The following is a 14,648-nucleotide window of genomic DNA, read 5'->3' on the forward strand; positions in this document are numbered from 1 at the left end:
AACACAAACTATTTTTTTCCCCCAGCCTCTTAAAGTCCTAGAACATCTACATCGACAGCTCGAATGTACATTCCTGTGGTGAATAGGACATTGTGTTGCAATGGTAATAACTACACAGACCTATTCTGTGTGATCATTAAGGACATGCGGTCGGATGAGACAAAAAGATACAAAGTAAAAGAAAAGTACATTTGCACTGAAATTTCTGTATGTGCATTATGGTGCTTACTTTCTTAGAAACTAATCATATCTGTAAGATGAGGATCCTTCAGTGAGTAGTATGACGAAAAAACTTGTTTTCATTGGTATTTTTATAATGCCAGAAGCTTCTAGCATCGTCTCTTGAATCTCCTTACATATTGCATTGTTATTGCATAATGGACAACTCTGGTTCCATATTCTAACAGTGTATTGAGTTTTGCTAAAAAATAAAATATAGTAACATCTTATTTGGCGCTCAAGGTACCAATGTTACCTGCTTTAATACAAATGATTTCACATGGAGTCTAAGTGAAAGGGTTTAGAAAACAGATGTGATGAAAAGCACAATAGTTCTTGCATTTATATTGTCAGATCAAGAAGCTGTGCCTTAAAACTCAACTTCTCAAATTAGAGACTGCCGATGGAAATCTTTCCTTCTGCTATAAGATGGCTATAGCTGTAACTGGCATTAGTAAGAATATAAACTATCTAATATATATACTGTAATCGAAGTGGGGAGTCTGAAAGGCAGCAGAGTAAAGCTGGTCTTGGACATATAATTGCACTGATCTCAGTGAGAAACAGTATTTAACATTTGTAAACAAAATCTAGGAACAGAACTCAATCAATATCCTCAAGATGGTCTAGCCTTTGAGTTTGCAAATGAAGTTGTTCAGAAAAAGCCTTGGGCCAGCTGGTAGCTGGAGCCAATGCCCCTAAACAGACTATATTTTTCAAAATCCCAGCACCCATGCAATCTGTCATTAAGAGCATGATGTGATGCAAGAACGTAATGGGAATATATAGCCTTGGCAAAGGACTAAGTTGTCCCCAAAGCAATAATTACTAAACTGAGCTGCAGTGTCTTTCATTGTGCAATAGTCTCCATCAAAACTGCCTCCTGAGGCAAAAGAAAGAGTTTTTCCTCATTATGCTAAGTCCCTGCGGGTTGAATTTCTCCAGAGCATCTCACTGTATTGCTCATAACTGCTTCATGTGAAACTGAAGGTTAACTTGTGAAAAATATTTGAATATGGTTCTACAAAAAAAAAAAAAAAAAAAAAAGACCCAATGATTCTAGAGTATCTTTGATCCGTGGAGTCACTGAGCAGTTTCACCTTGGGCTGACACAGTCCTTTTGTTTTCAGCCATTTCAAGTCGAACATGTTAATGCAGAACTGAAATGTTCCTCAGACGAAGGTATGCCAAAGGTGCTGGTACATTTGATTAATCTAGTGTTTTCCCGCGTATATGACTACATTTTTTTGGTAACTATGGCATCTTGTAAAAGTGACGTTTTCAACAACGACTTAGGATGGAAACAGGAAAAAAAATGTACCTAGGGAATTACCCGAGGGCACACTCAATTACAGAGAACCGCAATTAAAGGTAAAACACCTGCTGACATCACTGATCACATATGCAGAAGTGCAAGTGCAAAATTCTTCACCCTCACAACATTAGTTTATTTCAGAAAACAGCTCAAATAAACAAAGTAAAAGACCAAATTCTGAAATGTACCAACAGCTTTGTAAATTTAATGATACAGTTCAATTAAACTCTGCATTTATCAAAATATACTGGTTAAAAAAAAGTGTTATATATTTTTGTTTGCTCAATCTCAATATGTTTTAACAATTTCAATCATCTTTTGTTCCAGTATACTCACACATGGAATATCAGTACCAAGGAAAGTGGAGTCCCTCTATGTTGGCAGACTACAGCTGGACACTAAATAGTTCCTGTTTTAGTGGTCGAATGTAGGCAAAAATCACGCACTTGTACATTTTAGAAAATTTGTTTTAAGTACGTGTTTCAACAACAGGGAGTGAAAAATGTAAAATTTTCTTTAACCAGTGTTTTCTTGGTGAATGAAAAAATCCACAGAAATACTCTCTGCTTCCCGGTCTCTTCTTCCTCATATGGCAGACCCCTATGAGTAGCACTGGATATCAGTGAGTCTTTTAATTAACCTGAAGTGAGAAGATCCTGGATCTGTTTCTCACACAGTTTGTCCTCTTGCTAAGCTGTGGCGGTGGCTCAAGCAGAGACCGTGGAAGCAATTGAGCTGAATAAGCCCAGACAATAATACTAATGAGATGTGGCATGGGGGCCCAGCAGGTGTTCTGCTCGTATCCCAGTGTCCCCTGTGTCTGGGCTCTGATCCCATGACCCTGACAAACCTTGGTGATTATACCAGAGAGCACCATTGTATCATTAAGCCTGGGTAAATTTATCTGAAAACCATTTGTGATATTTCTATTTTAACACACGTTTATTGCTGCTGACAGAAAACATTCCATGATGTTGACAATATAAAAATATAACAGAAAACCATCCTCAGCTGAGCAGTGACAATGAGCTACTTAAACAACATACGTGTCTTTCCAAAGACTTAAAAAGTCAAGATGGAAAGAGCTAGAAAAGATTATTGAACACAAGCTGTAAAGGTGAGAAAGCAAAATAAAGCCAATGAATGTTGGGTACAGTGGTACAAGCTCCACATGGAACTCAGTCACAGCAGTTTAAGTCTTTGGTACCTTGAGGTCACTCCCATTGAGGCGCATTCTGTTGATCTTTCGACCACTTGGCCTGGTTGAGTCCACCCAATAGATAAATTCCTTCTTGTAGTCAAAGTCTAAGTGGATGATGTTGTAGAGGCCCTGAGAATTACAGACAGAGAGCAAAAATACATCAAGTTATGATTTTAGTTTGAATAAAAATGAAACTTTAGGTTATTTACATAACCCTGGTTCACTAAGTAGCATGAGTGAGTGTTGCATTCCCTGCGAGGGAGTGGGAGGGGAGAGTATTACATTGTCACTTTCACTGGCAGCCAAGGTGCAACAGTTAACAGTGAGTATACATTTAATTTGGTTATCAGTCAGTCTATCCTTCCAATATTTCATCTTGTCTCAGTTCTTTGACACGTGACTGTAAACCTTAAAAGGACAACCTGGGTATTACATTGTATTCTTCTTTTAAATTAGACCTGCAGACCAAATCTGCTGTCATATTCATTTTGTAAAGTATCAATGGCTGCTCATGTATACTCTCTGGTGTTTTTTTTGCGTAATATTGTTTTTTAAAATTTATTTCTGCCTTTCGTTAGTGCTTAATTTTTTTTTTATAGCTTAATTTGTTTTAACTCTATCTGATGTGCTTTAATTCAGTCTACAGTTGCGCAGGACTTTTGGTCAACGTATTTTGTGTTTAAATGTGCAATATTAATAAATGGACTTGACTAATTACTGAATTCCACACACTATTATACACTATTATATGTGGTTCTATGAAAAAAGTAGCTCTACAAATGACTTTTAAATTTCCTATGCACAGGAAATCCATGAACCACACTTTAGTCAAGGATCATTTTAAGGCACCTAAAGCAAAACTGGATTTTTATGTTAACATGCAAAACCCCAAAGCAGAAACAATGATAGAAGTAAAGTTGAATTTACAATTTTAAAATGCCTACAAGTGAAGATCTATATATATATATATATATATATATATATATATATATATATATATATATATATATATATATATATATCTTTAGTATCTTTATGTGATTTGATCTTAACTGCACAGGCAATATTGATTTTGGTGGTTTCCCCATAGGCTCCAGTGCTTTCAGCTACACAGATCATTTGAAGAGGGAGTGAAGGGCGAGCTGCAGTTCTATCAAAGCAAAAGAGTGAGGGACTTTCCTTCTCTGTCATGCTCACAGGACCCCACTGTCAGTCAGACAGAGCTGCACACCAAACAAATGCCCCCACCCCGCTGTCTCACACCGTGAGTGCCGAGAAAGGATGTCATATAATCTGACAGGCGAAATGAGACATCTTCATCAGATCATCAACACCCTCACAGACAGGCGCCAAAGTGTCCTGGGGGAACTTTTCTCCACCCCAAACATCAACTACAGAGATGAAACCTGCGTTCCCCTTTTATCAGTGCTTCTACACCATGACTGCATTTTTCTGGTCCTTTTTCCCTGGACACAGAAGCTACCAAATGAAACAGAAGCGAGTGCTAGACAAGAATTTAAAAAAAAAAAAAAAATAACCATACACATAAAAATTAGACTATAAATATGGTATAATACAATTTTGTATTTTCCATTGACAGCACTATGAATATCCCACTGACTTCTAAAGTAAAATATGTCTGACAGGGAAACCTAAAGGCAGTGGCTGCGTCACCAAAGTTTCCCAATCAACTAACTTTGCTTTGACTTTTGACCACCAATCCGAGCATTACCTTGAAGCAGGGATAGTTTCAATAGTAACAACTGCCAATGTAATGGTAGCAACCTGCCAGAATGTATTTCTATTGTTCTTCATGTATAACGCAAGCATTAAGTGATTTCACAGCCTTACAGTTGCACATGTATATACAGTGTAACCTGAATTCTCTGATTTCTTTCCATGAGCTCATTTTTTTCCTGAAATGTCATGAGTTAATTCATGCAAAAAAAATGTCACGACAGGTAATCATCTTCCTCTAAAAGCCAGAGCCTAATGTTTCAGCTCTAATTAACCAAAGACCACAAATGGGTTTTTAGTAATGTGTTAAAGATAACACAATAATATTAGGAGTCACTTGCATTTGTGGTGGAAAGAGAAATTTATGCAAAGAGCAAAAGCAATACATAAAAAGAATGATTGGCTCATTTCAAATTTGCATAACTTCATTACACGTATAATCTGAACAGGGTATGTAATGGTGTGTTAAAGTGATATGAGGTCAGCTGCTGCTAACACGCTGTGATTAAAGTGAGTTGTGGTTGATGAGCACACCGATACAGACAGCAGAGTACATTGAGTCAAGAGGTTAATATGACAGTGAGAAGAGACTGTAGGATACCCAGAAGGTGATATACACTGAATCACAGCCAACCATTGGTGATAGTCAACAGTCAGAATCAAGCATTGCCCAGAGCAGCAGGGATGAGACCTAGAAGTGATTGAAATTGCTTTTTGCATGTGGTTCTCAGTAGGATGATTTTGCTCTTCACCAATCAGAATTTCCGGTTTTCTTCAACTCTAATGGTGGGGGCTGGCAAATAATAATGGACAGCACACATCTTGTTTAAACAGAGCAATACTTAACAGAGGTTTGTGTACAATTTGCAGGTTTAATTGTAAACCTTGCTTGTTGAAATACCTCATTTAGGATCAGGGGTAAATATACCCCTTCATATATTGTTTTTTTTTTAGTAATGCTAAATCTCTTTTAAAGAGATATATCCTGACATTTCCTGTGGGATTACCTACTGAATCAGCTACAAAAATACACAACTTAGATTTACTGTCATAATAAATAATAACATTTTATGTGACACACTGCATGTCATTTTCTTGCTGTAAAGCACTTTGACCTGCACTTCTTGTTTGAAAGGTGGCATATGAATAAAGTTTATTGTTATTATTATGTTAATTTAAGGAAATGAAACAAAAGCAAATGTTTTTTTTTTAAATCATTTCTGCAATAACAAATAATGCATTCACATTTCAATGAGCTACAATTTGCTTTGTTTTTTGATTATTCTTTGTAAATGTACTATTTTCTTCACACATTGAGCAGTTAATGCAATTAAAAATGTCACTAAATTAAAAATGTTTTTTAAAAACAGCCATATAAAGCCCTTTTCCCTCAATATGTAGCTGACCAAGTACAAGAAGCAGGGGAGATTCTAAATTAAACACAAAAAGAGGACGATAAAGTAATTTGATTGACAATCTCTGGAGTGCCTCTTAGCAGTATGTAAATCTCATAAACACTAATCCTCTATCAAAGGAATGTTTCACCACAGACACAGAAGATGATGCAAGTATCACTTACCTGTTTCAAGATGGTGTAATTTGAGCCATCTACACTCAATTTGCGGATCTCATGGTGGTCCGCCATTATGAGAAAGGGCTCTTCAGCTGAAATGTGGAAATATGCAGCGTTAAAGGACTCGCAACTGTGCAATAACATTCTGCAAGTTCAGAAATTCTGCAAATGTAGTCCAACCTGACAGAGCCTTGCATGTATTGGGGTTGCGATCCAATGCTTCGTAACCATCCACACACAAGCACTTGAATGAGCCGTAAGTGTTGATGCAGCGCTGGCTACAAGGAAGCGTAGAGGAGCATTCATCAACATCCACACAGGTTTTTCCATCATCCTTCAGATGGAAACCAGGCCAGCATTTACACTTCATGAAAAATACAACGAAAAAGAACATGTTTGATCATTAATTCAGGAAATGCACAATAGAAGCATCAGTTTAGCTTTCATGGCTCTGACTCATGTCCAAAAACATTTCAGTTCTACCCTTGTACAATGGATCATGATATAAAAGCAACGCATTCAAGCAGACTGTACTTGAGCGATTTTAGAGTACAGTAAGGCAGAATATATAGTATTTCAGGCTCTAGTATTTTGTCTTCAACGTAAAGCCAGTCAGCAATGAAAATACACCAAAACCAACCAACCAATATATATGATGACATCAAAGCCATGATAGAGACGAACTATTCCTTGGCTCAAAAATTCCATCACACTTCAGTGACCAGGGACCCCCAAAATAACTCAAAGTGCTTGTATCAGCTGCTCTGAACCCACTGCAAATCCCTTTCTTATCCCAAGTCATAACCTTGAGGGCCTTTCTGCTGATCTTCCTGTTCAAGCCACGAATGGATGAGCTAAAGGTCTGCATTGATGTGCTCTCTCTGTCCAGCTGTGCCCCCGTCAAGACAAGCAAAAGAGGTTTTTCTCTGCTTTCAGCCACTTTTCTGATGCAGTAAACATCATCTCGTGGAGGAGTGATGAGAGAGAAATCCAGGCGAGAAGTCACCAAAAAAATGAACATCGTTCGACAACAGAGCTGGCCACTGAGACACTTCAGCGGTTCTGGCCTTGACCTGGATTCAGCCCTGACCTCACATGCCGCCATTGCCATGTACAGCACAATCGGCTGGCACAGTGAGGGAGCTCTGACAGTTGTGGGCATATCATTAAATTGACCTTTACAGCGCTCAAGGATATTCTAAAAGTGAGTGACTCCATGTACAGTATATGTATATGCTCCAGCCCATCTTTATCGGTTTAATGTTGTGCAAAGTTAGGCTTGGTTTATTGCCAGTCATTAATCATTCATGCACACACTACAACTTATATGAGCTCCACATTTTACCTGCTACTGAATCAGAAATGATGCACAGTCTGTAAATCACAATCTTACACTATGGTAATCAGAAATGATGCAAAGTCTGTAAATCACAATCTTACACTATGGTAATCAGAAATGATGCAAAGTCTGTAAATCACAATCTTACACTATGGTAATCTACTGGAATATTGTAGTGGAAATCACACGGTCTGAAGCAGGAAACACTGTAGCTGTGACTCATATTTACAAATGGACTCTCTGTGCACTGAGCTCACTGAGCTCACTGAGCTTGTATTTTGAAGGGCATTTGATTTAGCACCAAACCACAGATACCGGCTTTGTTGTTTTCTTTCCATCTGGAGCTTCGTTTTACCTTTAGACGGACTGACTAACTGTAGCCAGCAAGTCATTCTAAGGAAAAACACTTTCATGCTACCAAACCGTGACCAGCCTACTGGTCACTTACCTTGTAGCCCACGGGAAGGTCCTGGCAATCCTGTGTGCACCCACTGACTCGTCGGTTCAAGCATTCGTTCACATTGCAGTTCCTCTCATCTGAGCCGTCTCCACAGTCGTCTCTCCCATCACACAGACTCTTCTCAGAAATGCAGCGTCCGTTGGAGCACATGAAGAAAGAGCCATTGCACAAGCTTCCTGAAAAGAGCAAGACATGGCCGTCACTGGCACGACACAGTGCGATTCCTCAACAAAGACGGGGAAATGTTTTTGACCTGACAATGGATCTTGACAGATTAATTCCTCTCAGGTGATCTCTCTAGGTTGTGGAGCTGCCTTGCTTCCGGCATATGTACCCACAGGTTTCCTGGGCGAGCTGTGCTGCTGGTGACACTGATGAAGAGATTCCAGCTGAGAGCCAAACAGCAGTCTTACCTGCAGCCAAACACTTGAGGTTCAGAGGCAGTTCGTCAGAGTGGTCGGGGCAGTCTGCATAGCCGTCACACTCCCACTGGGAGCTGAGAAGACAGCGGCCGTCCCCACAGCGAAATTCATCTGATCCACAGGAGCGATAGACTGAAAAAAGGGAGAAAAAAAAAGTCACTTTCTCAACAAGTTACACTTGGACTCGGCAGTGACATCGTTTTAGATCAGGGCATAACTTTATAAGAATTAAGTGTCATTTATGTAAAATAAAGCTGCATGGAAGATTTTCGTGACCATTTTTCACATTATAATGAAGCACCCTCAGCATCATTGCTGATCAACAATTCAAGCCATCTGGAAGTATAATAGTGTTCACAGCTGCATTGGCCAATATTTCAAGTATAAATATGTATTTTTCGTCAGCCAGTCATCATAAATCAAGGCTGCAACAGAGCGTTTAGACACTGAAAATAAGTATCCTAACAGTCATCACAAAAAAAATAATTAAAGTCTCTTCCCACTCCTGAGAAACAGACTGCTCTATAATGAAAATGACTGCAAAAGAACCAACCTTTAATGCTTTTCATTTTCACAAGTTTAATAATAAAGAAGTTCATTTATTTAATATTATTTAATACAAAACTAATAATAACAACTAATAATATCAATATTTAAAATACATTATTGTATCTTTTAACTGCATAAACCAAGGAATGGCAGTGACACTATCCAACAAATTGATTATTTGTCATTTTTAATTTGTGTATATTCAATTTTTACATGACCAGCATGGTTCCACAAATGGTTTGTCATCAGCAATGAGTGTAGATAGTTTAATTGTGGCCATTTATACCACTCATGTTTTAATTCTAGGTGATTTTGGGCTTGTGTCTTCCCTACTGATCTGCCCTAAAGTTGTCATCTATCTCTCAAACTGGAAATCTGTCCACCTTTGCTATATTTGACTTTTTTTTCTTCAAACTTACCAAGTGCTGCTTTCAATGAGAATATATTCATACACCACCAGTGAATATTAACAGCAAGACAGCAAAGATAAATCTACTTGCCACATTCCACTGACTCATCAGATCCATCTCCACAGTCGTTATCATGGTCACAGACGAATCGCTGGGGGATGCACGCTTTGTTGCGGCAGCGAAAGGAGCTGTCATCGCATGTGTTGTTGGGTGCTGATGCACAGAAAGAAATGGGTTCAAGTGCTAATTGATGTATAAACATTCCTCTCTCAACATGGCATGCAGAATATCTAGAACATAACATTACGCCTCATACCAGTTTACTGATCTCTGGGTTCTCTAATAGTTTTCCCCTCATTAAACAAGCTTTAATCAAAGCAGAAACAATCCAGTTTACAGCATCAAGTGAGAGCTGCAGCTGTGGAAATACACATTTTCACGTACTTCTTACGATAAGCATGTTTTCTTTTTGTTGCTTAAAATAAACTTTACACACAGATTGAAGTAGGTGTTTCGTGTTTTTTTATATATGTTCTATGGGATATTGTGTAAGGCAATGTAATCTATAATTATATAAGGGCAATATTGTGTCAATCACTAATTGTTTTCCAATTGTTTTATGGTTGCAATGAGCTATCGATTGTTTTGAACTAGCAGACAGAGTTTACCACAGCCAGCTGCAGAGAGTTCGTCACTCCCATCAGGGCAGTCCCTCTCACCGTCACAGAGCCAGCGTTTGGGAACACAGGCATACGACCCGGGGCAACTGAACAGTCCTGGAGCACAAGTCACTGTGCCTGGGAGGAAAAGAGGGCCACATGGTGTACTTTCAAAAGCCAGAGATTATAATGGATCAAATGCACAAAACAGAAAAAAGGATACAGCACTGAACTGAAGCAGATGTTTTTGTTATGATGTTACCTTCTGTTATCAGTGAACACCTATTAGCAATTTCAATAAATCAAGGCACTTGCTCTGATATTATAGAATATAGAAAAGGGTTAAAGGTTTTGAACTGAACCCCAAAAAAATTAAATTTTCATTGCGCAGCAGTTTTTTTTTTTGTGTGGAGCCAACACATAATGAAAACAATTATTTACCAGAATTTTGCAAGTCAGCAATACTTGCCTTTATCTTAGGACTGGCCCTTAAGGCAAAACAGACCAAAAGATGAATTGGCTGCACTGAGAAATAAAGGTATATACAGTAGTTCAATTAGGAATGTGTGGCAAAAATGAACTTCTTGCAATTGACAAGAATTGCACCCGAGAAACCTTTGGACCATTTTATAGATATTTTTTTTGACACTCCATTAAATTCAAATTATACAACCAATGTTCATAGCAATTTATGGCTCTTTATTGTGGTTTTATTCGTTTTGTTCTATTGTAGAATTCATTACACACACATCTCATTTGCCCATCGAAATAGCTATGCCTCTTGGGCCTTAATGCTTATTCAAATTATCAGAAATGTATGCGGTCTCATTTGTTGCCTCATTAGGATTGTTTCACTTCTGTCCATTAATTTCCAGGTCTACAAGAGGAACACATGAAGGTATAGCATTGTAACATAGCAAATGTGACCTATTACATCAACACCAGATTCCTCATGACATCTGAAATGGCACTAACCGCAGATCTGCACGCTCTCATCAAGACCGTCCTCACAGTCGTTCTCCCCATCACACAGCCATTGTTTGGCAATGCACTTGTTCTTGGAGCAGGCAAACTGGTTCCACAAGCATGACGAGTCTGCAGAGGGCAGTTGAAGAGGAATTTCAATGCCATAAATCAAACACAGTGAGAAGGAAACAACAACAAATGCGCTATACCCTATAGAAGGGGGCAGAGCATTTTTAATCAAAGCACAACAAGTGGGCTGGCTCTTATTTGCCCCTTGGCTTGCTTGTTTTTCTCTGTAGATTTTCTGCTTAGCAGCACGCATGAGTGTAGCTGCCATAACGAGTCCATTTTTTCAATTCCCCCACCCCCACGAGAGAAGACATTTGATGAATACTCAGAGTTACTGTGCAGGGAAATACGATAACATCACACAAAGGAACACAAAGGAATTAAAGGAGATTAAAACCCTTAAATATTGATTCAAATGAATTTATTTTATATAAAAAAAACAAAAAAACAAAACAAACTTGGTTCTAAGGGTGACAATAGGAATGTGACCTAAGAGAGTATTCTGCTGATTATTGTGTAAAAGCTATTGTGTAAAATGTGGATATATTCACAAGCTGTGCTGAATTTGTGTCACCGAGCCACCTACTCTCCCTGGGGAGTTGGTTTGTGGTCTCATTCTCTCAGATGTCAGACCGGGTGAAGTCTGCCAGAGCTTTGATAAGATATTGAGAGAAGGACGGGGGATGTGTGCTCCAGGTCAGACCACAATGCAGGGAATTATGTATCCTATTAAGGGTAAGGATGAGGTGGTCTCTCACTCTGCGTTACTTTCCTTCCTGTCAGACTTTGGACATCACACCGGCTTTACGTGTGCTGCTACTATGATGTAAGATAAGGATGAGATAAACATTAAATGGCTAAATCTGGAAACCATAAGTATCCAGTATTTCTGTGTATGATATCGAATTTGCACTTCAAATGCGAACAGCTACTTCAAGTGTGTAGCAAAATAGCAGGTCTACAGCACGTTAAATGTATCAAAGAAAGTCTTTCATCTCTCATTTTCAATAGTGTTTCACAGCAGAAAAGCGCATTATGCATTGTGAAGTGACAAATTACTATTTCGTCTAATCAGATAAGGAATTTAAAATTTCTGAAATGTAATGACATTTCCTAAAACCACATTGCCTTTGCAGCCAGATTATCAGCAACTAAAGCTTTTTATATGATAATTAACTCAGAGCAATGCGAATATTGTCTATTTGTCCTGGAAAAGCTATTCAGAACTTCTTAAAGAAATATGGCATAATTCATATCAGTTCCTTCTTGAAGCATGGGATGTTTTCATATCACACAAGCCGAAACTACATTTCTAGATAAAGGAAAAATAAAGGTGTTCATGTGTTATGCATCTCTCTAACAACATTCATGGGCAATTTACAAAATAAATCAGATAACTCGTCAAGCATTGAATATGTAAACTGGATGGCACGAAACTGATGTATTCTGTCTTTTGTGTCTAAATGTGAACAAAGCTGCTTATTAATTATACAGGAAGAGGAAACCAGATCTGCATCATCTTGTCGCACTCTCTCAAAGGCAGAGATACTGTATATAAGTTCTGTGGTCATATTTTATTTCTGTCACTCTTAATTATGTCATCATTCTCAGGCTGATGGAGTCTGCTGGCTGGTTTAAAGGCAAAATTAATCACACAAAAACAAGACTAAACACGACTCTGCTGCCACGCTATCGGCTACGTGAGGGCTGTACTATAAAGCACGTCAGTACCTTGAGCTAAATGCTAATGGCTACATGGCCTCCTCATGACAATGTTAACATGTTCACCATCATCTTAGTTTAGCAAGTCACAGCATGCTACCAAGTGCTCATAAGCATTCAACACAAAGTGCAGCTGAGGTTGGAGGGAATGTGTTTAGTTATGCAGGTATTTTGTCATAAACAAAAGTAATGACAAATTTGGACACTTGATGCAAAACCATAAACGGTGATTCAGCCAAAGCAAAAGTCACTGCTTCACCAAAATGATTAGGATACATTGTTTGTAAATCATGACTGTCTGTTAACAATTTTGTGCCAATGCAATTTTGAGATAATTGACTGAAAACCTATGAAGAGTTTAACCTGTATGCAGTGCAATTTAAAAATAAATAAATCAGGGGATTGCCAAAGTCAAAAAGCAATTCTTCAGATAACTAAATTAAAAAAAAAGTAAAAATGGCATTTGTGTGGAAGCACTGGAGGAAAGGCCAAGACATCATCAGAGTCATTAGGACTCATCCTAAGACCATCACTGCCATTGCCAAAGTCATGCTAGTAGTGTCGCAAACAAAAAGACAGTTAAAAGGAACGAGGATGCAATAAGTATTCTCAACATATGTGTGTGTTGAATTGGATGTGCTTGGGTTTGATTAAAATTGTTCCCTTGTGAGAGAGAATGCAATACAATTCGGCCTGCACACAAACAGGAGCACTGACTGCCGACTGCCTGATGACTTCTTGCACTTTAACGAGGCTCGACCATAAAGTCCGTCAGTCTGAGATAAGCAACACAATAGGCTGACTACTCAAACACAGGCAGCGAGTTGTTTTTACACTGTGGACATGTGGACTAATTTATCAAATCCAATTACCTTGGACGTGTGTGATGGTGATGAAGCCTAACAGCTACTCTGACCACCTACATTACAGCACCCAGCCCATTTCTCTTTGAAGCCAAAAGCAATGACATGTGGACGTGTATGTGTGCGAGCTGTTAGTTTTGAGGGCAAATTATGTTAATCCATACGGCGACTTAATTACAGTCCTCCTGTTTAATTGGAGAGATCTTGACTTTGTCATAGTAAATTCTGCATACATTAGCATGCATCAAAGCACAAGTAAGAATGAACTTGCTGTCTCTGGTGAGGTAAGTAGAGGAGTGGCAATTGTACTGTGTAATCCTTTCATATGTCACCGCTTTCCACCGAACCCATATTTCCATTCTCAGTATAAGCGTTTCAGTGACTGATGGATCATTAATTAATTGTTACAATGGAAGTGCTGTATATTATAATTCAAAGTGAGACGGGGAAAAACGTGTCCTTAACTGCCTAGCTGTGAATTCAGGGTTGAAATTAGACTTTCAAACAAGCAGAAACACCTTGAGACTTGATACAACTTTAGAAATATTAAATACACAATAAGCAGAAACAAAACAAAGTGAGAGGAAATTGCCTTGCGGCACAATAAACAATCATCTCCTGTCCTTTTGTCTCCTCCCTCATATGGTTTACGTACTATTTATTGCAGGTCTGGATTTATTTAAATGACAAAAAATTAAAACAAATAGCTTCTTGTTAATGGAAAATAAAAATCCTTTCAACACCTGACAGTGTTGTGTACAGCAACAAAAGAACTCGTCTATTCCTAACCGTGAAAAAATAAAACATTATTCCAGTGTATTCAACGAGAGGTAAGAGTTGCTGGCCTACCGCACTGGAATTCATCTGCTCCATCTTCGCAGTCTTTCTGGCCATCACACAGCCACACACTGGAAATGCAGTTCCCACTCGGACAGGCAAAGTGGCCCTCCTCGCACCTCTGCCCATGGGAAACTGGGACAAACAACACAACCGAGTCAATCCTCGGGGTATTTGCAATGATTGAGGTCATTATCTTTTCCGAAGCTCCCTCTGAATCTCCGATTCCATTGTCATAATCATTTCTGAAAATGAGATCAGTCATAAGTCTTTTCTAATTGAAGCTGGCCTCCTTGATCTGCCTCTG

The 14,648-nt window shown here is 38.6% G+C and overlaps 1 protein-coding gene across 7 annotated transcripts in view; it reads right to left on the minus strand.

Annotated features, from left to right (window-relative positions):
- lrp1bb (low density lipoprotein receptor-related protein 1Bb) overlaps positions 1 to 14,648 on the minus strand; it is a 254,702-nt gene that overhangs the window by 40,011 nt on the left and 200,043 nt on the right. For all 7 annotated transcript variants that reach the window (XM_069698696.1, XM_069698693.1, XM_069698690.1 and 4 more), the window contains 9 exons: positions 14,354 to 14,476; positions 10,860 to 10,979; positions 9,894 to 10,022; positions 9,316 to 9,438; positions 8,258 to 8,398; positions 7,833 to 8,020; positions 6,226 to 6,409; positions 6,052 to 6,137; positions 2,742 to 2,864 (listed from right to left, as the gene is read on the minus strand). In XM_069698696.1, coding sequence (XP_069554797.1) covers positions 2,742 to 2,864; positions 6,052 to 6,137; positions 6,226 to 6,409; positions 7,833 to 8,020; positions 8,258 to 8,398; positions 9,316 to 9,438; positions 9,894 to 10,022; positions 10,860 to 10,979; positions 14,354 to 14,476 — 1,217 coding nt within the window. The remainder of the gene's footprint in view (positions 1 to 2,741; positions 2,865 to 6,051; positions 6,138 to 6,225; positions 6,410 to 7,832; positions 8,021 to 8,257; positions 8,399 to 9,315; positions 9,439 to 9,893; positions 10,023 to 10,859; positions 10,980 to 14,353; positions 14,477 to 14,648) is intronic.

Source organism: Brachyistius frenatus, unplaced genomic scaffold (assembly GCF_029030835.1).
Source record: "Brachyistius frenatus isolate BFR_SWC_R1_liver_20210118 unplaced genomic scaffold, ASM2903083v1 Contig_27, whole genome shotgun sequence".
Classification (NCBI taxonomy): Eukaryota; Metazoa; Chordata; class Actinopteri; family Embiotocidae; genus Brachyistius; species Brachyistius frenatus.